This window comes from Cataglyphis hispanica, chromosome 2 (genome assembly GCF_021464435.1).
Source record: "Cataglyphis hispanica isolate Lineage 1 chromosome 2, ULB_Chis1_1.0, whole genome shotgun sequence".
NCBI lineage: Eukaryota > Metazoa > Arthropoda > Insecta > Hymenoptera > Formicidae > Cataglyphis > Cataglyphis hispanica.
In genome coordinates this window covers 11019325-11044439 of record NC_065955.1, presented here as the reverse complement: position 1 = coordinate 11044439, position 25115 = coordinate 11019325, and the positions used below count along the sequence as shown (strand labels likewise).

General features: G+C 31.1%; 4 protein-coding genes and 1 long non-coding RNA gene across 8 annotated transcripts; 4 read left to right on the top strand and 1 right to left on the bottom strand.

Annotated features, from left to right (window-relative positions):
- The first annotated feature begins 3021 nt into the window (after positions 1-3021).
- Positions 3022-11640, top strand: LOC126858326 (high affinity nerve growth factor receptor-like). Its single transcript, XM_050608576.1, has 9 exons — positions 3022-4012; positions 7925-8137; positions 8333-8424; positions 8527-8667; positions 8943-9105; positions 9348-9628; positions 9956-10129; positions 10312-10470; positions 10559-11640. Exons 1-9 carry the CDS (start codon positions 3955-3957, stop codon positions 10859-10861), a joined length of 1584 nt encoding a protein of 527 aa, XP_050464533.1. The 5' UTR covers positions 3022-3954; the 3' UTR covers positions 10862-11640.
- Positions 11641-12096: 456 nt separating this feature from the next.
- On the top strand, positions 12097-14319 carry LOC126858882 (heat shock factor protein 2-like). Its single transcript, XM_050609536.1, has 3 exons — positions 12097-12796; positions 13068-13191; positions 13829-14319. The coding sequence occupies exons 1-3, from the start codon at positions 12350-12352 to the stop codon at positions 14017-14019; spliced, it is 762 nt and encodes a 253-aa protein (XP_050465493.1). The 5' UTR covers positions 12097-12349; the 3' UTR covers positions 14020-14319.
- Positions 14320-14323: 4 nt separating this feature from the next.
- Positions 14324-20326, bottom strand: LOC126858879 (GPN-loop GTPase 1). 3 transcript variants are annotated; one of them, XM_050609531.1, is made up of 5 exons: positions 20139-20326; positions 15798-16049; positions 15238-15602; positions 14903-15132; positions 14324-14771 (listed from the first exon to the last, which is right to left on the bottom strand). In XM_050609531.1, exons 2-5 carry the CDS (start codon positions 16039-16041, stop codon positions 14417-14419), a joined length of 1194 nt encoding a protein of 397 aa, XP_050465488.1. In that variant the 5' UTR covers positions 16042-16049; positions 20139-20326; the 3' UTR covers positions 14324-14416. The 3 variants fall into 3 exon arrangements, with proteins under 3 accessions (XP_050465488.1, XP_050465487.1, XP_050465486.1); XM_050609530.1 differs by lacking the exon at positions 20139-20326 and adding an exon at positions 16566-17064; XM_050609529.1 differs by lacking the exon at positions 20139-20326 and adding an exon at positions 16562-17063.
- LOC126858883 (uncharacterized) lies at positions 17094-18225 on the top strand. The gene is made up of 2 exons (XR_007688727.1): positions 17094-17937; positions 18031-18225. It is a non-coding gene; the product is annotated as an uncharacterized LOC126858883 (long non-coding RNA).
- Positions 20327-20536: 210 nt separating the features above from the next.
- Positions 20537-24382, top strand: LOC126858877 (probable cleavage and polyadenylation specificity factor subunit 2). 2 transcript variants are annotated; one of them, XM_050609525.1, is made up of 11 exons: positions 20537-20730; positions 20819-21032; positions 21099-21258; positions 21350-21701; positions 21780-22090; positions 22186-22445; positions 22519-22704; positions 23002-23371; positions 23530-23724; positions 23805-23942; positions 24098-24382. In XM_050609525.1, the coding sequence occupies exons 2-11, from the start codon at positions 20884-20886 to the stop codon at positions 24188-24190; spliced, it is 2214 nt and encodes a 737-aa protein (XP_050465482.1). In that variant the 5' UTR covers positions 20537-20730; positions 20819-20883; the 3' UTR covers positions 24191-24382. The 2 variants fall into 2 exon arrangements, with proteins under 2 accessions (XP_050465482.1, XP_050465481.1); XM_050609524.1 differs by having other exon boundaries at positions 20537-21032.
- Positions 24383-25115: the final 733 nt, after the last annotated feature.

The following is a 25115-nucleotide window of genomic DNA, read 5'->3' as shown; positions in this document are numbered from 1 at the left end:
GGAGACTCGCGTCATCCTTACTTCTTGTAGACGATCACTCGTACAAAAACCACTTTCCGTTCCGCTTCCGATTCCACGGAGTATTGTTCCGAGATACAAAAGTTATCTCAGTTGCTTCTTGTCATTTAAGAATCACCCATCTCGCGTGGAAACACAAACAACTCCGTTCTTCATGCGTTCAGTCGCTTTATTTTTTTAGACCACCCTCTTCGTGGCCGCCACCATCTGCACCCATGCCGACTTTAAGTTCGTCGGCGACATTGGAACGCAAACGACAATCCGCAATGTTCGACGGGTGTAAGCCATCCTGCGCGTATCCTTCCTTCCTTCTGATACAATTTCAGAGGCAATGTCTTCTCTCTTCGTAATGCTATACAAAAATATTTCTCTTCTTCATAAATTATTTAATTTTAAAATTTATTACAGAATTGTTAAAAAATCGTTTATAACATTTTTAAAAAAGTATTCGCAAATTTGAGGATTTAAGTTATAACACATCTCATGCTCTACATTATCTGGATTAATAGAGAGGATTTTATACATATGGATAATTACGTTAATCTAATTAAAAAATGGTGAAGTTGTCAAACTAGACTTTTAACAGATTAAAATTAAAATGAAACAATAAAGGCTCATATCTAATATATCATACAAAGGTGAGGGAAGGCAACGCCTTTTAAATTGTGCGCAAATTTTATTATAATTAAATTATATTAACATAAAGTAACGATAAACTTATTTAATAATAAAAAACATAAATTTCGATCCATTATTTGATCATCTTCAGCGCAATTACAAATTAAATAAAAAACAGAAATAGAGCTGGTCAAACGTGGTCAAAAAGGAATCGCAAATATATAAAATTGCAAACAATTACAACGAATTTTTGATTACATTCCTCATCTTTGTATTTTAACAATTTTTGCAGAGAAATCATTTAAAAATTGTTTAAAAAATTTACATTTTTAAATAATAATTTATTATTATGTCTTCATATCCATTGATTTGAGAATCATCATTAATGAGAATATAATATCATTGTCCTTTGATGTTTTAAAACTGTATGATTACAATAAAGCAGCACGTCATCGAAATAACTGCATTATTATATATACATTAATGCATCGGGATAAGAATGTGGAGCGGTCGCTTTTGTCAAACAAAAGTCTGATGTATTGCTCGAGAAAATACTTGGGAGAAGAAGAAGGAAAAAAAGAAGAGGAACCGACGCTATTCTTGTGTCCAGGTGTGAGCTTGTAACGCCAGTGTAAATATACAACACTTACGCCATTCCGACGAAGGCTCTTCGAAAACTATTAACGTATCTCCTCTCCTGTCCCGCAACCCCCGCCGCACTTTTGTGTTTCGACTCATTTCTCGCCTACTTGGTACGTGTTTTGATCTCTAGAAACTATAAACCACCCGCTTTATTAACGATCAGGATCCCTAACGTCGAAACAGCATTATCCCGACCCGGGATCGAGAACAGCCATCAATCGTACGCTAATACCGAATGCCAATCCTTCAAAATTATTTCGGTCCGGATCTCATCATAGCTATTATCCACACAGAAGTGGTCTCTCATTCCGTAAACAGTTGGCATGATAATGGAATAACATCCTTCTATGAATATCTTTTATATATTTTTAAAATAATTAAATAAATTATATTTATATAATAATATATAAATATAATAATTTAATAATTAGATAAATTTATAAAATAAATTTTAATTAAAATGACATAAAAAATGCGCATTTTTTTTTCTTATTAATATATGTAAATTGAGGCGAATAAAAATCTTATTATTTGTATGATGAAAATTTGATATATTATTGTCCGACTTTTTAACTCAATCAACATCAAAAGAAATTTCTGTAAAATATTGCAATCATAATATATATTATTTTATATATTCTTAATATTATATTATTTTTATGAAATGTTCTACAACAATTTCGTTTCAATTGGGATTAAGATCGGGAGATCAAGTAATTTCTAATAAATCTTTAACGCAAGCATGCATCGCTTGCATTATAGATGATAAACGTATTCTTTGAGACTCGGACACACATTCAGCAACATGCATATGACTTCTGTACAGGAGCTTCATGTTCTCGTGAATCGAGTCGACTTTATCATGATCGGAAGCTGAAAAGTCGAGTTGTTCGCTTAAGAGTAAGTAAATGAGAGGAAGAGAGAGGAAGAGAGAAAGAGTGGGGGTACCACTTCATTAGGCAATAACGTATCAAGCTCATCATGATAGCATATTAAATTTTTTATTTGCTCAAGTCGCAAGATAAATGGTACACAGAGCAATAAAAAAAAGTATTCTTTCATTTATACATCTTTTTAATTAGATTGTTCGATCGTACAAAATTATTTTTAGCGTATGAATATGAGAATATAATAATTGCAATAAAAATAAATAAATTTTTTAAAAATTGTTACATATTTTCCTCTCAGAATATATTTGATGATTCAACTTACCAACTTAAGCAAGTATTATCAAATTCTTGTATTATAGGATTGCGATAATTATGATCTTGTTGATTATAAAACGATGATTCGGTTTATTTCATTAGCCGTGGCGCATATATTACGCTTCAAATGTAGAAAAAATAGCAAAATAAATATCTGTATGTTTTCTTGGATTAAGAATAAATAATGATAAGTAGTTATGATAGCGTCAGCGCGTTACGTACAACGCGTACGATACGATGTATGCATAAATGCGTATTCATTCGCGCAGACAATTTAATTATTATCTCTAGATAAAATAATCCAATATTTTTTCAAGAAAGAGAGAGTCATCGTCTAGACAACAATTAATTTTAATATTAAATTAATTAAAATTTGAAAATATTATTCGTGTTCGATGAAAAATAACAATCGCTACTTCTCGCTCTTATGTAGAATTTGGAAAATTTTCCAATTACCGAAATAATGTAATTCATATTTTTAATGCGATATTTGTTATGCTTAATAATTTTCGTGCTAATGCGTAGGTGAACGTTTCATATGGACAAGTCAGGTGCAAGATAAGACGCAACCAAGATGAAGACGCACCCTTGCTTAAGAAATTCGGAGGCTTACGATGAACCAACGTGAATCGTTTTTTTAACGATAGCGTAGGTCGAACCGACAAGATGCGATGATGAACCGAGTTAAAATCTCGCGTAAATCCCTACACGCGTGTATCGTACGCACGCACGCACACACACACAAAGACACATACATGGACTCTGCTGTTTCGTGCGCGTAGCAAAGCGAGGGAGTCTCGAAGAGGCGGTCTTCAGTTTCGGTTAAGCATTCATCGAAGAAAGAATACATCTCATTCCCGTCTCCACCTACGTCATTCGCCCTAAGTTGTCCCCAAGTCACCCCGAGGTTTCGGCTTCCGGCTTAAAGTTTCAAACGTCCACCCACATCGTTCCCGATCCTCAGCAGCGTGCTCGAAGGACTTCCGTTCTCCAAACAATATGTCCCGTCGTCATTTCGGGAACAACCTCGGTCAGGATTACGGGGAAGATCGGCGATGGAAATCCGAGAAATTTGAAATCGATACGCGAATCTAATAAATCGAACTAAAATAAGAGAAGAAACGAAAATGCGAAGGTCGTTTGATGTTCTATTATGTGTCACGTGATAGTGCGTATGATGTGAGGTAATACGAGTGTTTTATCATGAAAGTCATCCACGACAATCTCTCGGACTTTCGATAAAAACCACATTTGTGAAAATATCAAAGATCCAATGGCGTCCGTATTAGGGGCGGTTGTACCGAGGATCTCTCTCGTCGAAGTAATACCGATGCAATTAGCGTGTCGATGGTAATTGACACCTCGTAGCAAAGGAGAGAGAGAGCGTCAAACGAGTGCAGAGAATTATTTTCTCCAACTGGAGAGGGTGATTTTCGTTCATTCATTGTTTATCTGTGTACACAGACGCGCGATGTATGCACGAAAAGTGGCGAAAAAAAGAGGCCTCTCCTCTTCTGAAACAAGAACAGGTGAGAAGTTATTTTACATGTAATTTTATTAATTATTTTCATAATTTTATCAAGAGCATGTTAATTTTTTTTAACAAAAATATCAAGTCAACAATGTAAATTATTGCTATAAGGGATGAATGTGTGAATGTGTGTATAAATTATAATACATATACGTAATACATTATATTTGTTATAATTTTTCCTAAAAGAAAATATATATTTATAAATATATTATAAATACAGTGTGTGAAATTTTAATGCAATGAAATTTTAATGCAATGAAATTAATGCTTATGAAGACTTGAAAGTTTGATTTGATGTGTTTGATGTATTTACTTGCACCAGGAATCTTGAAAGCTTCTCTTGAGAAATCTGAATACACACGGTAGCTTGTTCTTCGTTTCATTGGGTTAATAGGTTCGTGGAATAATCAAGAGTCATCTAATTTATATCAAATTCAATTAAAAGTCCGATGCAGAAATTACCAAGAATATATTGCATTATAAGTTAAGATAATAATATGACCACTTCACAAATTATATTTGATGTGAATTGATAAAAGTATTGAATTTGTGAATTACTAGATAAATTTTAATCAGGCTATTTTTATATATTGTAATTGGATACTTCATTTTAATTTTTTAAAAATCATTAAATAATCTGAATATTTTAGACGTTTATGTATATTATAGATGTATATTAGATAACGGTCTGACACATTTTTCTTTTTCTCTCTCTTTCTTTTTATCTATCCAACAATATCCTAGCAATATTCCAGGAATAAATGAATCATATAATTCAATGATGAATCTTGATGATTATATCTGTAGTGACCTTTGGCTTTTCTTTACGCTTAAAATTCTATTTTGAGTTTTATAAATTTCTAATCTCAAATATAAATAATGTAATTAGATATTTTATAACATGTCATACATCGTAAACAGCATGACAATTATATAATTCTCAATTAATCATTTAGCTCAATTAAAAAGCTATTTGCAAATATTAGCTAAATATGAATACCTTATCAATTTATCAAAAAAAAAAAAATTAAGAAATTTTATCTACGTTAGCACTAATTTATTTATAATGTTAGTGTAATTTTTACCGTTATGTAAATATTTGACTGATGTGCGCGCGTAAATATGTATAACTATATATTTATTATATGTATATATTAAAAGGAAAAATATGTATAAATTTATTACATTAAAAGTAAAAAATTATATAAAACCTAAAATTATATAAAAACCTAATTAAAAATCAGAATTGACTAAATTTATCTATATGTATTTTGTCTAGCAAACAGATGGTGTGTTTTCTAGAGAGAAATGAGAAACCAACCCTGTTTTTATGCCCTGTTGTTATCTGTAATATTAGGTACTTTCGACCTTCGATAAATCTGGTTCAAGATGATAACAGCAGACGTTTACAATATTACGTTCACAATAGAAAATAGAATGCCTTATATATAAACTTTTAATATTTCGTTGAAATTTACATGTTAAAATTATCACTTTGATAATTAAATCGAATTTATATATCATAAAATAGATTTTTATATTTATTAATAATATTGCGAGCAAAGTAATAAAAAATGCGCTCTATTTTTATAAGCTACTAAATTATCACGAAGATCAATAGAAAGAGCGTAATCAAAAAGTATATAAATAGATGACAAAACTTTACTTTTTATTGATTTCAAACATGAATTATTTTAACAAAATTTTGATTTTATAAATTTGATTAGATAGAGAGAGAGATATTTAATGTAAAAAAATAATAATTTTTAATTTCTCTCAACATATTCTATATAAGAAGCCTTGTTTCTAATTAAAATAAAAAAAATCTACGCTTATTGTTTCAGACAGTAAATGCAAATCGTCCTGTATACAATATTTATTTGTATCTATATATTGTTTCACGACCACCTCGCGATTCATCATGATCTCTTTCGGTCCCTTCATGAATCGTACGTTTAGGCAGGATGAAACGTTCGCGCAAATATAATGCCCCGATTGTAGTCTGTAGGCCTTAAGGCTGGATTTGCAAATAAACGCGCTCTCGGCACACGTGGTTACATTGAAGTTTCCAAATTTATCATCAACTAACCATAACAGTAAAAGATAATGTATCAGATTCAATTAGGATTGAATGTCACTACTGTCCGTTACTTTTTCCATTAAATCAAAAGCTGTCATAAGTTTAAATGACTATTGCTAACAATAGCTAAAATATTCTAACTAATTAATTAGAGTGTTCCAAAATTTGTTGTATCAATTTAACGATAATACTCTTTTTAATTTTACGAAACGATTGAATGTTGAGCAAAATGTCACGTACTGATAGTTTAATAAATAAATCATAAAATGTGTTATAGCTTATGAGAATTATAATTTCTCTTACACATCAAGGTGAAATACAATAATAAATAAATAAAATTTATTGTTCTCATATATCAATATAGAGATTTTTGTTCTTTTTTATAAAGTTTATAATTTAAAGTTTATTACTTATTCAAAAAATTGAATAATGAATCCTAAAATTATAGCAATCCTCTTTCAAAAGTATTCCTAAGAAAGAGTAGATTTTATATTTGTTAAGAAAATGCCATCACACAGAATTAATAATTAAACTGATTAGTCGAGTTCTTACGACTTACTAAATTATGATGTTGCATTATATCATAATTACTGGAAGTGTGTATAAATGCGAAGCATAAACTAAAACAATTCTCTGCTAACTACTTATTACGCGATATTCATGCTATCGAGGGTCAGCCGGGGGAGCCAATAGTGGTTTTCTATGTCGCGCATTAAACGGCAAAGAGCAGAGGTCAGTAATAATGTAATAAACGCGTATAAATGCGAAAATCACGATATCTGGCGACGGCGTAATTGATTGCGGTCGTAGTATAAGAATTGAAATTGAACCCTCGATAAATTGCACGACACAAGCACGCCGCGGAATCCCCTTCGAAAGGCATTTTCACCGATGAGGAAGAGGAGATCATCGTCTTCCTAGTTGCATCCACGTGACAAGATTGCGATGAATCGTGTGTCACGTGTCATTATATTTCAGCATTTATGTATGCCCACGTTGCCGATCGAGTGCGGCATCGATCTCGTCGAGAAAAACGAGCGATCTCATAAATATGGGAAATCTCGTAATGAGGAGATACTTGCAGGCAGGCAAGGAATATACGGGGCGATAATAGGTACACATAGCGAGACTCGTTGTCGGGGAGCGCTGACCGCAGAGATAACGCTTTGACCCGTTACATGCTTCAAGAGTACCAAATGAATGCCTTCACTGTCTCTATCTTTCTGTACCCAATCCAAATACGTAGCCCTTTTTCTTTCCCCGAGCTGCGCCCTTTGCGATGGTCCGTTTGCGATGGTCCTGCGAATCTCACGGAGGCAATCTCTTTGCCTCTCGGCACGACCGACGCGACGACAAAACTGCGCTGTCAAATTCCAGTGTTGACCGCTGGAGATTCACGCTGTATCTTAAATTTTCCATTTTTTGAATGACATCTTCTTCAAAGACGTTGCAAATATCTGCAATTTTTCATTCAAAGATAAAGAAAGCGTATATTGAAACGTTTGTTTTATCTTCTATGAAAAGATTGTATAAATTACTAGAGGAAAATCACTTGGTGCAAGGTCAGGGCTCTGAGACGAGTAGTTCAGCATCTGTCTCCTTTGCTCCAGGATCTTGACATTGATTTCTTTGCAATTGAAATATTAATGCACTAGTGGAACAAATACCTAGATATGTGGCAAAGTAATATATTACAATTATATATGAATATATGTATTCTCATACACCACACATGACAGATCTTGTTATCTTATTTATTGAATTGCCCTCATAGAGATCCGTTGCAAAGCGTAGAGAACAATGCAAAATAAATAATAATTATTGCAGATTTATCTGTGAATGTATCCAATCAACAGCTGTCAGACGTAATAGCGTCGTCGATCTATGGAAGTTCCGAGATCAAGGCGTGCAAGGATCATCCGCATATCTGCGGAAAGGAGGCGGCTTGTCGCACCTTCTCGGACAGCACATCACAATGCGTGTGCCCTCACGATTTGTCGTCACCAACGCCGGATTTAAGATGCCCAAATCGTGTAATCGGTAAAGCTCTGCGCGATTATTATTCGTCAAAATTCTGCTGCAAAAAAAAAGATCAATGATGTGTAATTAATGACCTAAAGTAACGATTAATTTGATGGAAACCTAAGTAATCGCAAAAATATATAATTTATCGTCTATATAGTAAAGATAAAACCAACAATTTAATATGTAATGTAAGTCAACAATTTTGTGTAGTTCCTCTAACACCTCGTCCAATACACAACATAATCCCACCAAGTAACAACAATGGCACGAATAGTACGAACGGGCTTCCGGAGGCTGAGCAGGTATCTTTATTATTGAGTATAATTTCAAAGTTTTATATACAACATGGTTAAATCTACGATAATCTCGTTTGATTATTTATAAACATAAGAATTATGTGACAGGTGGAAGAATTAAGATACAAAGTACCTGAAATAGTAGGAGTAGCTATAGCTTTCGTCGCGGTAATAATGCTTTTATTGAGTATTGTCTATGGTGTAAGAAGACGGAGTTACAGTGTCAAATCTCAAAGAAGTTCTTTAGATGTAAGTCAGTTTGTTAAATCTTTTATTAAAATTATGTTCATTCTCAGATGTAATACGCACTTCATGTATTTTTTCAATTTTGTCTTGCAAATAATTCTGTTTTAAAATTATATATTTTTTTTATTTTGAATTAAATTAATTAAAATTAGTTTTTTTACTAGCTTAGTATTTGCATTTATTATTATATTATACATCTTAAAATTAATAATGTGCATTTAATGATTTTTAGTAATAATTATAAGTAATAATGTCTCGTTTTTGATGTATCTTATTAGGGGACTCCAATAAATCTGAAAAAAGGGTTATTATTAGCGCATAAGTATACGCCTAATCCTCAATATTTCACCTGCACTTCCCCTGGGGTTCTGATCATACAACGGGAGAGCCTCACATTTCTACATGACATCGGCGAAGGATGCTTTGGAAAGGTTTACAAGGGTATAAAATCATTTAAATTGAGTAAATACAAATACATAAAATAAAAAAAAAAGAATTCAAAAATATTCATAGAAGTATTCAATAATCCTTTCTTTTCCTTTCTTCAACTATTAGAAATTTGTAATTTCACAAAATATTCTCCGAATATTAATAACATTTTTTAACTTATTTATGAATATATAGTCTCACGAATTATTATAAATAAGGTCAGAGAGATATTTCTCAGAATAAAAATTTCACAGGTGAATGGCACAACGGAGACATGAAGGAGATCGTCGCTATTAAGGTCTTAAAAGATACCGCCACGCCCGAGACCGAACAAGACTTTATGCGAGAAGTAGACATTATGTCCACGTTTAGTCATACGAACATCTTGTCCCTGAAAGGAATGGTGCTTCGAGATGCAACGAATAATCCGTGGATGGTGTTCGAGTATATGCCATACGGTGATCTCGCCGAGGTACTACGAGCCAACTCCCCGCAATTAAAATTGTCGAAACCTGGTGTGCAATCATTAACAAAGGTATTGTAATCAAACACACACAAGTATAATCAATTATGAAATATTTTTGTAGTACGACATATAGTATAACATGCTAAAGTTCCGCATTTGACATGAATTTAATTACGTGTCGCTACAGCAGTTCTTACATTACGATGTGGTATTCACATGCGATTTATCGTTAATCGCGTTTTTTTATATCCAAAACAAATCGTTATATATGTCCATTATCACACACATACACGACATAAAATTTATATTATAAATGCGCGATTAATAAATGGGTGTTAACGCAATTTTTTTTATCTCGACGGAAATAATTCAAAGATAAAATATCATTGCTTGTAGAATTCGCTGCATTGGATTTCGATACAAATAGCAGCTGGCATGTGTTACTTGTCGGCGCAAAGGTTCGTACATCGCGATCTGGCGTGTCGAAATTGTCTGGTGGGTTCAGACTTAGTGGTGAAAATCGCTGATTTCGGCATGTCGCGAGATATCTACACCTGCGATTATTACAAGGTACAAACTCATTTAAGTAATATGTAAAAGTATAGTGTGAAACAAATTTCAATACTTTTTCTTTTTTTAAATAGAGAAAAGGAGAGCTCGACGCATCATTCCTCCATAAAATAATAATCTTTGATGCGTAGTAAATACATTACGTAATTTTAAATCACGATTTTTTAAAATATATTCCTCAGATTGGAGGATCACGTTTGCTACCAGTTCGTTGGATGTCACCGGAAAGCGTGATGTACGGAAGGTTTACTTTAGAAACTGATGTCTGGAGTTTCGGTGTTGTCCTCTGGGAAGTATTCTCATTCGGGAAGCAACCTTATTACGGTCACAATAACGAAGAGGTCAGAAATGTGCTTCCAATAGCTCTGTTAATTGAATTATTAATTCTATTATAAAGACTCAAACATATTTTTACAACGCACAAACTAGGTTGTAAAACTCATATTACAAGGCATCATGCTTCTTCCGCCGGATGAATGCCCACCTGTCATTTGTCAGATAATGCACGATTGTTGGAAGATGGAACCGCGGGAACGAATCAAGTTTCCCGACATCCTGGATAGGCTGGAGACGGCACAGAGCAAATTGATCCAGCAAGGATCATTGCCCAGACCGCCGCAGGGTCCTGTGACAGTTCGTACCCCGGATGTCTTGGATCCAGATGGTTACTTGCTTCCGGCTCCCGCGACTCCTCGTGAATATCTGCAAGCTCTTCCAGCTCTATCCGACTGATAGCATATTTATGACGTAACAATGGAACAATTGTCTCTGAATCGCAATTTTCCAAATGCGCGCGCGAATGCGAAGCAATAAAGTGACGGAGAAATGTGAATGATCTAAATTCCTCGAGTGAAATAAGAATATGTAATACTTCGAGATTGTGCGAAGCAGTCACAGCTCATCAGTTGAAAAGTTGAATGAATATAACTTCTCAACTGATGAGCACATGGTCCATTATAATTTGATGGAATATAGCAAATAATATGCCACGCTTATTTGCATAAAAATCAATCTGTATAAAAACAAAATTTTTATGCGATAATTCTGCGATAAATTAATTTTTCACAATTTTTTCATTTTTTAAATTTTTTAAAAATTGTATATTTTCTCGTAATTAAATTTGCAATTCAAATTTTAGCTTAAAAAAAAAAAATTTTACTTCAAATTGATTTAAAAATTATGAATATTTCAGCATTTCCGCTAAAAAAATTAACATACTGAACAAATCTTAAACTATAATGGTACAAGTAAATATTGAACTATTGAGCAAGAATTATCGTAATGATTGTTGTTAATGTCAACAAATGTAAATTTTGTTTTTTACGTCAAGAGAATGTATACGAAAGCTTGTAATATTAAAGATATATTAAAGATTCTGAACGCGTGCCCATTCACGAGATAGTATTAATGTCGTTTACATATATGTTAGAACTATTTCTGAAGTGTATTGTTGTAATATTGATAATTTGATAAGTCTGCAGAGTAAAATAATGAATAAAACGTTAATGTGAGACTTATTATTATTAATTAAGCATATCGCACCATAAACAAATGCAAAATATTTATTAAATATGCAAAATATTTGTTGTTCAAAATTTTATACATCGATTTATCTTTGCGAAATCTTTTTTTATTGCACTTCCGCGTTTAGAAGTGCTATCTTGCAAAATCTGTAAAATAATTATGTAAATCAAGCTTTAAAGAAGCATGAATAGAAAGTATTTTCGATACTTTATACATTCGTTTCAATACGGTTATATTAATTATAATGTAATTTAATTGTAATTATAATTAATTTTTATTAAAAATTTAAAAAAAAAATTATTGTCACGATAATTATACATTGTTTTTTTTTTACTCAGCTTAAAAAAAAAAATTTGTAGTAAAAAATAGCGATATAAAAAACATTCCCTTTTTATATAAATACTAAAGGGTGATTAGAATAAAATGGGAGTGAAGGAATGCAGAAAAGAGATACGAAAGTATATCCAGCTTTAAAAAAAAATATTGCAAATTTGGATGTGAAATGGGAATTGATTCTGAGCCCGCGATTCTCCGCAGATCGTCTCGATTATTGTTGCCGTGATACGTGACGGTCTTTTGTTTCGAAGGTAGCTTGGTTTCGAGAAAAGCGAGATTAGACGACATAGGGCGAAACGCGACGTTCGAAACATTCTCGATTCGACTCTCCGCATTTCCCATCCAACGACTGCGACAAGAATGTTCGAAGAACATTGCGTGCTGCAGTCAATGCGATTCCCGCAGAAGCTCTGGCGAATAGTGAACGAATGCCAGACCGGGGCGATCCGATGGGGCGCGCATGGCGATACCGTACTGCTCGATTACAAGAGATTTCAGACAGAGTACTTGGACGCGCGCCGGCCCATCTTCAAGACGAGCAACATCACGAGCTTCATTCGACAGCTGAATCTTTACGGTTTCCGCAAGGTGACCTCTCACAGCCGCGACCCAATCTGCAATTCCTACAATCCGCACGTGCATGAATTTTTGCACGATAATTTTCGCGCCGATCGTGTCGATCTGTTGTCCAAGGTATGCCGAAAGACCGGCGGAAAGAACAAATGCTCGCAGCATGAGATTACGAAAAGCGCGGAGGAGAGTCCGCGATTACAAGCGAATTGCGTATCCCGCTTAAAACTTTGTCAGGTACATTTGTCAAATACGAGCTGCAACATAAATGCAAAAGAATTAATTAATTTTGATATCATATAACAAAAATATTCACATGATTCTTTAAATAAATATAATTGATTAATAAATAAAGGATCATAAAAGAGTTAATATTAGTTATTTAAAGTTAATTAATTATTTAAGTTTTTTCAATTTTAAGTGTGATCTATTTTTTAATAAAAAAAATTAATAAATATTACAGATATAATATTATATAATTACTATAATTCTCTCTCATTCTCAATAGTTGGCTTTGACTAAAACTCTAGAGCAAATTATTCAAGAATATCGGCGAGAGCATGAAAAAAGGCCAATTGTAATGCAGAGAGAGGATAATAATCTGAAAAAAATAACAAACTCACAAGACACAGGTATAAATATTAAAATTTGGCTTATTTAAATTATTTGTGCCATAATATATTGTATCATTCAAAAAATTTATTTGTTCTTTCATTACATTTTTTAATGAAGTTACTATTAATAAAATTTTATAAAATTGTCAACTGTAATTATGGCATTAATAAAATCCATAAAAATATGTCAATTTTTTAATTGAGAAGAAAGCAGAAATGTCTTTTAATGTACAGGATCCAATTTAAATTACTAATCTTTTTTGTTTTATATGCAAGTTTGTGGAAAACTGATCTTAGCTGGTAAAAAAATTACATTAAAATGTTCATTCTACTTTATTCTATTAGATATCATATAAGAACCTTGGCATGGTTCCAGATAGAGTCTTGACACATATCATTTTGTACCTCAAAATTTCAATAAACAATTCAAAATAGACATTAGTAATTATTAATACGAAATTTTTTTCCCTCTCTCTTGAGAAAAAATCACTTTGAAAACATTAATAATGGTTATATACATATTAAATGTTTAATATTATATGTTTAAGTATTAAATATTAATAGTAAATATAAATATGTGTCTTTTACATATTTAATATTTAAAATTTAAATAAATATTTTAATCCTAATATTAATAATCACATACATTTTACAGTTCCCCTTTCGTACGAGATCGAACTTAACAATGTTCCAAATCGAAAATCTGTCCTAGAACAAAATGAAGAATATTCTTCGTTTCTTCCTTCAAACATCAATTCAGCTAAAGGCAAAACAATGTTATTACCTTGGCATATCGCTACGACAGATAAATGCAATCTACATTTTAACATTCCAAACATTCATTGAAACTGCTGATTTTAATGTTTTCTCCCAAGCAATATTTGTATTATTTATGAGAAAGTTTCCTGATGTGATATTTTCTATCTGTTAAATTAATATAATGTGGCAATAAAATTAATTACCACACATTAATAAAATATGTAAATGTGTTTGTTATAATTTAAAAAAGATTGTAAGATCTTGACGATGTTGACATGTAAAGCAAATAAAAAATAGCAAGATCTATCTTTATGTAAATATAGTCAACATTATCAATAAAAATAGAGAGTTTAAATAAAATTTTATTTATTTTATGGAAAATAAGCTCAGCATAATTCTTTAATCAAAAAGTATTTTATATATATTTTATATATATTTTATACATATTTTATATATATTTTATACATATTTTATACATATAAAATTAAATGGAGTCAACATTATCGCTTTTTTTACTTGTACTAGCTTCAGATTCCTGATTCTTTCGTTTAATTTGTTTTGTTTTATGTCTTTCCAAAAAACTTTTAAATGACTCCATTTCTTTCTTTTCTTCATCTTCATCTTCTTTGTTTTCTGTTCCATCTTCGTCTTCGCTTGATTCATTACATGCATGTTTCAGATAAATCTCAGAGGTTTCGCGACCACTGCTAACTGTTGACACTAATGATACATCTTCTCCCATTGCTTTTTTACCAATCTTCTCTAACTGTTCTTTTTCCGTTTTTTGTTGTTGTGCATTCCTCTCTTCCTTAATTTTTTTCCATTTTGGTCTGTAATCACTTTGAAAATAAAACAAGCTATTATTTATATTGCAAGAAATAAAAATTATTCAATATCATTCAACGTAGCATTTAATTGTAACAATATATATGTACATCCTGAAAGCATATACCTATATAGCATTTCTTACGTTTCATATTTCTGCACAGCATCTTCAACTAGTTTGAGAAATTCGTCAATTCCAGTGCCTGTTACTGCAGAAACACCACAACATTGCAAGTGAGCATAAAATTCATCTAGTGCAAGTGCCATACTACGTGTTAAATTGCTGATGTAACCACTTTCCATATCAAGTTCTTCTTGAAAAGTTTCAAAATTACGCATCCAATCTATTGCATAACTGTGCTCAACAATATCAATCTAAAATAAATTAATCGTGCATCAATGTTTAGCTGATATCCACATTGTCCAAAAATTAACGTATAATAAATAAAGATATCATAAATATATCATAGTTTTACAAACCTTATTCATGACTACAATAAAAGGCAATTTGGTTTTATAAAGTATAGAACAAGCATACAACATATTGGACATGAACGTGATAGGTTTAACGCTTCTCGCAGTATCCACTACATATATTACAATGGTTGGGAATTGAGATGCTAATGCTTCTGTTATGATCGAACCACTGGCTGACCATGTAAAGACCTCAATTTGTCCTGGTGTGTCAAAAACAACAAAATTATGCTCTTCACTAGCTTTGTTAATAAGTTCGATAACTTGATGGAATTTTGTAGTAAAAAGATTTAAACTTGTAACTATGCCACCATTAGGACCTAATTTATATTGTTTCATTACTTCTTTGTAATTTACAGTGTCTCTTATATCTGAAAAAAATAGCTCTTTTTAAATCAAATATTATTAAATGTGAGAAGTACATAGTTCTTGCTAGATCAAAAGCATAATAATAAAAGCAATATTGAATGCAAGATTAAAAGTAATATATATTAAATATTGTCAAATTATTAATTTGTACAAAATATCAAATATGTAAATATAACATTTTATTAAGTGGCAGTTACCTATATTAGCAGAATATGGAACTTCTTTACAAGCAGGATCTAAATTAACAACATATGGTTTTCCTATATCATACAATCTAGAAACAAGTCTGGAAACAAATGATGTTTTGCCTGCACCAGCCATCCCAAGTACAATAATGCATGGTATCTTTTTATCTGTATTTTGATTATCTATTGTAGATTTAATATCTGAAGTAGTATTTGTTGCTTCTGCAGTATCCAATTTATCTTTTGCTTCAGACATCTTAAAATCTGAAAATTTTTAATTTTATACTATATATTTATTATAAATCTTGAGTATTTATCTTAGATTGAAAGTTACTTCAACCAAACTCCAATAACTTACTCAGTGATAACCTAAAGAGTAATATCTATTTTATTAATATAGATGAAATTATTAATTTTTTGTTATTTGGCACAGCAAAAAAAAATTGTATTAGGAATAAATTATATAATTAGAAATCTTGTAGATTTCAATCTTACTAGCTGAATTAAAATCATTGGAGTTTGGTGGAAGAGATTAGGTTAAAGAAAAATTTTTTTTTATTTATTAAATCTAATTATATTAGTTAATAGTGTTATGATATAGTTATAGTTAAACATACATGTAAAACGTAAAAATCATCTATAAACATATATAATCAAATAATATAAAAATATAGTTTATCAGTTTGAATACTTTTCTTGTTTGTATACAACTTTGCAAAATTGATCATATACATTACTATTTAAGCTTTTTATCAAATAAATCTCAAATATCTTACCTACTTTTTTACAAGCTATCTAAAGAAATGTATCGAAGATAATAATAATTATCTTATACACGCAGTTACTTTTCAATTAAAGTTATTTGAATGCGTAGTAGACGATTAAGAAGATCTCTGGATTCAAAACTATAGAGATCCACGTGCGAAGTCTTCTTCTTGATTTGGCTGCTACATGCGAAGTGCGAATCACTCTCATAAAACAAACACTGTTGACCGGCTACTAACTTTATGGAGCTATGATTTTATGCACACACACATATATAGCGCATTAAACTTTTTTTTTAAATTAAAAAGTAAATAAATAATTAATAAAACAATATTGTTGATTGTAGATTTTATCTTGTGATTTTATCCGGCAATCGAGCAACATTGTCTCTCAGGACCAATTTCATCACGGTTAAAATCAGCAGGGTGGCAACTGAAATGATAAGAATGCTTGGTTTTCCTTCATCTCTATTTTTTGTTGCCACCCTGCTGATTTTAACCGTCGATTAACTTAACCAAAATGGTGAATTGGCCCTCACCAGCAGTGTTGTTGTTTGGGACAGATTTTTTCACGCATTCGGGGTAGAATGGCAACCAAACCAGCGGTGTATGTAAGAAAAGTATTTGGGGGCAAGTCTTAGCCTTAGCGGGCCTGGCGATAAGTGCAGGATAGATTAAGTAGAATAAATTTAAATTTATTAAAAATGGATTCACAAAGAAAAGGAGCAGTAAAACAATTAAAATTAGAGAATTTAAAAATGCAAAGCTATATAATATTTTTGTGCGGTTAATTAATGGCACTTCTTTTTATTCAACTAAGCACTGTACTGATATCGCGTTTGGCGCGCATACGCGAAAAAATCCGGCCCGAACAACACACTGCTCAACAGTTCAATTCTCTCCAGACTCGGGCACACGTGTGTTGTATTCTGCAAGTAACAATATACTGATCAAATATTATTTTAACGGAAAAGGGCATACAAAATTTGTGACGATTCTAATGTGCTATGATCAATATTAATATATGACTAGTAATCAATATTAATAAATGATCTTCGGATGCATCTTGTGTCGATAATTGTAATATTTGTGTAATATTTGTTATTAACAAACATGACAGATCAAGAGAGTCAAACTGAGGACACTGTGACATTGCTTCTTTAAACGGTGCGATTTAAGACTGATAAGAAAAAACTGATCAATAAGAGCCGATACTTTGCCGTGCTTCTTTCTACAACTTATGCAGATTATCTTTCGTTGGAACATATTATCAATTATGACATTCCTTCTACTTGTTTCCAGTTAGTTAACCGCGTTAGTTAACTATAATTGTTAACTGCGTTAAAAAAAAAAATTGTTAAAATTAATGTGATTACAATATGTGTGGTGTACGTGTTGATACAATAGATACAATTAGTATATTGATACGAGACTACTTTATTGTATAATTGAAATGAAAGATGATAATTTTTATTTTACAGGATTTTATAAATTGGATTAACAATGATAAATATGATGTTGTACAAAAGATATATAATGAAGATTATGTCGAACATCTTTTGTTGTTATTGGAATTAAGCGTTCTGTTCGCAGTAGATTTAATAGAAAATGTAACACTTACACTCCAGAGATACTATTTGTTACCGGAAAATATAATTGATATTTGGTTGCTAGCACAGGAATTAGGCCTTAGACTATTACAAGATCTTTGTTTGGCTGGTTGCTTAGATCGTTTTACTGAACTACCATTACATTTGATTTATAAACTATCAAAGCAAAATTTTTTGAAATTAGTTGGAAATATCAATCTAAGAATTGAAAAAGTAAAGAAAGAAAAATTTGATTTGTCCCAAATTGCGCAAGAATGGATGAAAATTAATAACGTGAATATTATTTCTATATGTAACAACTTAAAATTAGAACAGTATAATTTTTTGAAGGCATAAATGTAAAAAAATCTAAATTTTATTTTTGTTTTCAAACGCATAAAACAGATTGATTTTGAATTTCAAGATGCTGATCTTTCATACCTATTTTGTTTTTTTGGCATATGTATGTATAATACATTTAAAATATTAATTTTTATAAAAGTATTATTCAATTCCATTGGATATTTTAAAAAAGACTGGACCAATAGTTTATCCAAGTATTATATCCTGTGATAGTTTTGATTGTTCTGATGTTAATACTACTAATTTTATCTTCAGTGTTGGAATGATGACAAGCTCATTGAACTTATTACATTTAAATATCCCAAAGATATCATCAATAACAAGATAAATAGTAGATAATAATAAGTAGATAATAATAATAGATAATAATAGTAGATAATAATAATAAGGAGGAGGATTCCTAATAGGAATACAGATTACTGGCAGAAGTATGCAAAGTCTGTGATCTTTTTTTTTTCTTATATTTATTTATTATTTTACATGTCATCTCTTAGGACATAATTTATATCTTAGTGGCGGAGAATTTGTTATTGATGGTATTGGTGGTAAATTCACTCATTGATATACTTTATAGATGGTAATAAACCAGACAGAATCAATTTAAGAACTATTGTAGTAATGTGCAATGATTTAGAATATAAACGCAAACAATTTGAAGAAATAATTGCTAATATTTTGGGGATATCTAATAAATATGATTATATGTATTCTAATATGTCTTATCACATTACACTATCACAGGATGATTTATACATCATCAATGTGCTAATGTTTTTAAAAGATTTTTATATACTAGTATTTTTCAAAGAAAAAGAACATTTAGAGTAGCCTAGTATACCTATACAAAACCCAAATAAGTTCCGTTCTCTTATTTCGGATCCATGTTCAAACTTTTTTCATTTGATGGATCCAGCTAATTTACATACTAAATCTGCGGCGAAATTGGATTGTGCAACTTAACACATATAATTCTTTGTGAGTTAAATGCTCAATGATTGAATATATTAATATGGATAGAAGTAAAGATCCAAATAAAAAGCCAAGAAGAATTTAGCAAAAAAATTGCAGAAGTATTGCAGATTAAAAGATCGTTATGATTTCTGTGTATTCTTTGAAAAAATTAACTTGGCTTTATTTTTATCTATAGCAATGTCCTCTATTTTCACGAATCATCTATCATATTATTAAAAAACGTTGCAAATATATTGTGTAAAATTGTGTGGTTGCATCAGAAGTGATTTTTTTATACAAACTTTGTATAGAACTATAGAATACGAATTAATATTTTCTTACTTTTAATGAATTTTTATATTAAAATTTTTATCAACACTAATTGTTTTGTCTATTACTAAATTATATATCGTATCTCTTTCTTATTACCGATGATTGTGTAATTCAATGTGTAATACAAGTAATTACTAACTTGAGGACAATTGTGGAATTAATAGGACTTACATTTCATAATCTATATTAGTATGATATAACAGTGAATAACGAGATCTCATTTTAAATCACATGTTTTATTTAATCGTAAATTTTTTCTGAGATGGAAAGCAGTCTTCAAACAAGTAATAACACGATCATTAATGTGAAATAAGAGAGTACATCGCGATAATATATCACGTAAAAATAAATACTTGGTATTCTCGCGATGCCACTGAGGAATTCCCGGTGAGATTAATAATATTGGCGGTTCTTTGAGGATGCTGGCAGTCTCGCCGGGCAAACAATCCAAATGTTGTGTCCGTTCGCGCTCGATGAGCAGCGTTTCTTATTGGCGCTGTCATTTTCTGGGCATATAAGAACTTTGGCATGGTTCCAGATAGTCTTGACACATATCATATAAAAGAAACACATGGATAGACAACTCGGCTCACTTATATATGCAACATAAAGCTGGATTTCTAATCCATATTCTTATATTGACCAATCCGGGTTAAGAATTTTTTGTCCCGATGATAGCGTCATTTCTCGAATAACCAATCAACTTGCAATTTATTCGTTTAGAATAGTGGGCAGCAGTGGGGCAGTGCTAGCTAAACGCGCGAACAGATCTTATTATTCCGAAAGACATGCCGAATCAATTTGTGATCAATTTATTTATGCATCTACAAATTTATATACAAACCTTATATTTTGATCAGATTGTTCTCTAACATATTATATTATCGCTGCAAATTCTGATGAATAGTCTGAGTGCAATATAATATTGTAATGAAAATCTAAATGGCATGTAAAAATTTTCATTTTATTTACTAAAGCTATAGTACGAGCGAACAAAATTTATGAAGAATGAAAGAATTGATTGATATTATAGACTCTAGACATCTATAGCATAATTTATACTGCATAGATTTATAATACGATAAAAATAGTTACAAAATGACATCTATTATAAAACTTCACGCTGTTTCTGGGGCGATGGACGAATCTCCTCCTTGTTACATATTACAAGTTGACGAATTGAGAATATTATTGGATTGTGGTTGGGATGAAAATTTTGATCAGGATTTCATAAAAGAATTGAAAAGGTAATGTCTCGCAAAAAACATTGTGTGTTACTATAATAAAATATAATATAATGATTATATTTTTAGACATGTCAATCAAATAGATGCGGTATTACTTTCATATCCAGATCCATTACATTTAGGTGCATTACCATATCTGGTAGGTAAATGTGGCTTGACTTGTCCCATATATGCTACAATACCTGTCTACAAAATGGGCCAAATGTTTATGTATGATATGTATCAGGTATGCAACTTTAACGTATAAAAGTATAAAAATTTCAATATATTTCAAATTAATTATAAGATAATTCAAAAATATTATTCTCATATTACAGTCCCGTCACAATATGGAAGATTTTGATTTATTTACTTTGGATGATGTTGATGCTGCATTTGATAAAATTGTACAGCTAAAATATAATCAAAGCATATCAATGAAAGGTAAAGGCTATGGTGTTACATTGACACCTTTGCCAGCAGGACACATGATTGGTGGAACAATTTGGAAAATTGTGAAAGTTGGAGAAGAGGATATAATATATGCAGTTGATTTCAATCATAAAAAAGAACGTCACTTAAATGGTTGTGAATTAGAGAGATTGCAAAGACCATCATTATTGATAACAGATGCATTCAATGCTACATATCAGCAAGCTAGGCGAAGGACAAGAGATGAGAAGTTGATGAGTAAATTTCATATTTTCTATTGAAATTAAAATAAAAATATTTAAGATATTTCAACAATTTATTTATATTTTTGTTTAGCTAATATCCTGCAAACATTGCGAGGTGGTGGTAATGTATTAGTCAGTGTAGATACTGCTGGTCGTGTACTGGAATTGGCACATATGTTGGATCAATTGTGGCGTAATAAGGAATCAGGTTTACTTGCCTACTCATTAGCCCTTCTTAATAATGTGAGCTATAATGTTGTAGAATTTGCAAAATCACAAATCGAATGGATGAGTGATAAATTAATGAGGAGCTTTGAAGGTGCACGCAACAATCCATTTCAATTTAAACATTTGCAACTTTGTCATAGTATGGTTGAATTAAACCAAGTTCCAAGTCCAAAGGTAAAAGAATAAAATTTACATAATTCATGTGTATACATATACATCTCACATCTTAAATAATTTATTTGTAAGATAATTTTAAATGCTATATTTAGGTGGTTCTTGCAAGTACTCCAGACATGGAGTGTGGATTCTCTCGAGAATTATTTCTCCAATGGTGCACTAATCCACAAAACAGTATTATATTAACGAGTAGAACATCTCCTGGTACACTTGCTAGAGATTTAGTGGAAAAAGGAGGAAATCGAAACATTACCCTTGAAGTCAGGAGGCGAGTGAAACTAGAAGGTATTGAACTGGAAGAATATCAGAAAAGACAAAAACTAAAGCAAGAGCAAATGAAACAGGAACAAATGTATGTATATATACATTTACTTATCTCATTCAGTTCCATTTACATCTTACTTGATTTTGCAATGTTTTATTAGGGAAACTGCAGATGTGAGTTCTGAATCAGAAGACGAAATAGAAGTTGGCGGTGGAAGAGGAAAACATGATTTACTGGTGAAGCAAGAGAGTAAGCCTGGTTTCTTTAAACAAAGTAAAAAGCAATATCCCATGTTTCCATTTGTGGAGGAGAAGATTAAAATAGACGAATACGGAGAAATCATAAAGTAAGAATATTTTTACATGCCACAAAGACATATATTTACTCAACAGCATATGTAAAATATAGCCAAATCTTCTGAAGCAGTGACATATACACTTTTGTTAATCTCAAAAATCTGCATACACCTCTGTACGCAACATTATTGAAATACAGAAAATGTTAAAATTATTTACATGTATTTATGTTTTAATAGTAATTAATAAATACAAAAAATTTCTGTGTTAATATTATTTGAATAAATATATTTAATTACATGTGTTTTATGGAAATAATCTTTATTCTACTATATTTATTATTACAGACCAGAAGATTATAAGATAGCAGAGACAGCACCTGAAGTAGAAGATAATAAGGAAAATGTAGAAATGAAGCAGGAAGAAGCCAGTCATCATCCAGAAATAGCCACGGATATTCCGACAAAATGCGTACAAGTTTCGCGTACGATGACTGTTAACGCGGCAGTAACTTACATAGACTTTGAAGGCAGATCAGATGGAGAGTCCCTGCAAAAGATTTTAGCACAGCTAAGACCAAGAAGAGTAGTCTTGGTCAGAGGTTCGCCTAAAGACACAGAGATTTTAGCGCAGCAGGCGCAAAGTGCTGGTGCAAGAGTATTTATTCCAGGCAGAGGAGAGACGCTGGACGCCACAACAGAAACACACATTTATCAAGTAATACAATAAATATATCGTTTTTACACATTGACACTAAATAATCTGATTATAAATTATTCTTTGTTATCCTTTTTAAATTTTTCGTTTTATTTTTTATTTCAATTAGTTGTAAAAAATCAGACTTTGTCATATAAAATATATTTTTGTTTTTATAGGTGCGTTTGACCGATGCCCTAGTCAGTGGACTGAATTTCTCGAAGGGTAAAGGCGATTCCGAAGTAGCGTGGATAGATGCGATGATAACGGCGCGTGATCAAATTTGTCGAGACGCTGTTGCCGATACCGAATCCGAAAACGCAATCAATGAAAGTGACAAAATATTGACTTTGGAACCCTTGCCATTGAATGAAGTGAGATATAGAGGCTGCAAATAGAAAGATATATAGATTAGACAATATTCCTTATTTAATTTATGTCGTTTGCGTTTTAGGTTCCAGGTCATCAAACAACATTCATAAATGAACTGAAACTATCTGATTTTAAACAAGTTTTAAATAAAAGCAATATTCCATCTGAATTTAGTGGAGGAGTGTTGTGGTGTTGTAACAATACTATCGCTGTTCGAAGGGTTTGTTTCATGATGTTATTATAATAATAGATTTATCAGGATGTTTTCTGTACTTTTCAATATATTAAATGCAGAAAATATATGTGATGCAGACAATTCTTATATGTAGAATGTATATAATCACATGTATATAAATAATTTTGTATTTATTTTAGCACGAAGCTGGGAAGGTAATATTGGAAGGCTGCATATCTGAAGATTATTATAAAGTACGGGAATTATTGTATGAACAATATGCAATTGTATAGATTCTTATTCAATGTATGTATATACATTGAATACATTGAATACAAGGTACATTGTATACAAGGAAAGACTGTGACTTTGTAATATATAAATAGTTGTGGAAAAATTTATTCAACATATATATTACATTATGCAAAGCAATGATTGTATGAGTCTTTTATGGATGGAGTAAAACTTAAAAGTTACAAAGATTATCCTTATCTTTCTTTTTCTCATTCTTAAATAAATTATTTTTTTACTATGTGATAACAATTCCTGAGACGAGTACAAGGACATATATTGTGTAATGTTTATATAAATATAAAAAGTGTGACTGAACTAATAGAAGATTCAGTCAATTTTCTCTTCTATTCTTTTTTGTGAATTAGCATTCTCCATTCTCCTCTTACACTACTTTCCCATTTACATTTATCACATCATTATGACTGAATGAATAAAAATTTATTATTATTACTTATTATTACGAGAAAGAGAATTATACAAATCCAAATTTTTTTTGAAAAAAAAAATTACAGCATTAAAGTTATTATTTAAGAGTGCATATAAGAATTTGCATGCAGTCTACACATTCACAGTTTATTTTTTATTTAAACTTTCTCTCTCTCTCTCTCTCTCTTTGGAGAAAATGAGAATGCAAAGGCTTTTTTTATTTCTCTGTCAAAGAAAACAAATGAAAAATAGTGTGTATAACATTTTTTATTTATATACATATATAACAATTAGAATAAGAGCAATAAAAAAGATAGATTTGGAATACTCTCTCATCCCTTTGAATTCGAAATGTTTAGAATAGACGAAATCTTTTTCTCTCTATATTGAAAAGAAAAAAATATAAGCGCTGAACTCTGAACTATTTCAGCCAGTTCAGCTATAAAAAACAGATCTATAATATCTATTTCCTTTATATATATACACACACATACATAT

Bases quoted from the DNA above. Each gene is read 5' to 3' on its own strand.
- LOC126858326 (XM_050608576.1), top strand. From the start codon at position 3,955: ATGTATGCACGAAAAGTGGCGAAAAAAAGAGGCCTCTCCTCTTCTGAA. The intron at 8,425-8,526 runs GTATCTTTATTA...ATTATGTGACAG, and splicing joins GGCTTCCGGAGGCTGAGCAG to GTGGAAGAATTAAGATACAA. The intron at 8,668-8,942 runs GTAAGTCAGTTT...GTATCTTATTAG, and splicing joins CTCAAAGAAGTTCTTTAGAT to GGGACTCCAATAAATCTGAA.
- LOC126858882 (XM_050609536.1), top strand. From the start codon at position 12,350: ATGTTCGAAGAACATTGCGTGCTGCAGTCAATGCGATTCCCGCAGAAG. The intron at 12,797-13,067 runs GTACATTTGTCA...CATTCTCAATAG, and splicing joins CCCGCTTAAAACTTTGTCAG to TTGGCTTTGACTAAAACTCT. The intron at 13,192-13,828 runs GTATAAATATTA...TACATTTTACAG, and splicing joins AACAAACTCACAAGACACAG to TTCCCCTTTCGTACGAGATC.
- LOC126858879 (XM_050609531.1), bottom strand. From the start codon at position 16,041: ATGTCTGAAGCAAAAGATAAATTGGATACTGCAGAAGCAACAAATACT. The intron at 15,603-15,797 runs GTAACTGCCACT...TATTTTTTTCAG, and splicing joins TCCATATTCTGCTAATATAG to ATATAAGAGACACTGTAAAT. The intron at 14,772-14,902 runs GTAAGAAATGCT...TTATTTTCAAAG, and splicing joins GCTGTGCAGAAATATGAAAC to TGATTACAGACCAAAATGGA.
- LOC126858877 (XM_050609525.1), top strand. From the start codon at position 20,884: ATGACATCTATTATAAAACTTCACGCTGTTTCTGGGGCGATGGACGAA. The intron at 21,702-21,779 runs GTAAATTTCATA...ATTTTTGTTTAG, and splicing joins AAGAGATGAGAAGTTGATGA to CTAATATCCTGCAAACATTG. The intron at 22,446-22,518 runs GTATGTATATAT...ATGTTTTATTAG, and splicing joins CAAATGAAACAGGAACAAAT to GGAAACTGCAGATGTGAGTT.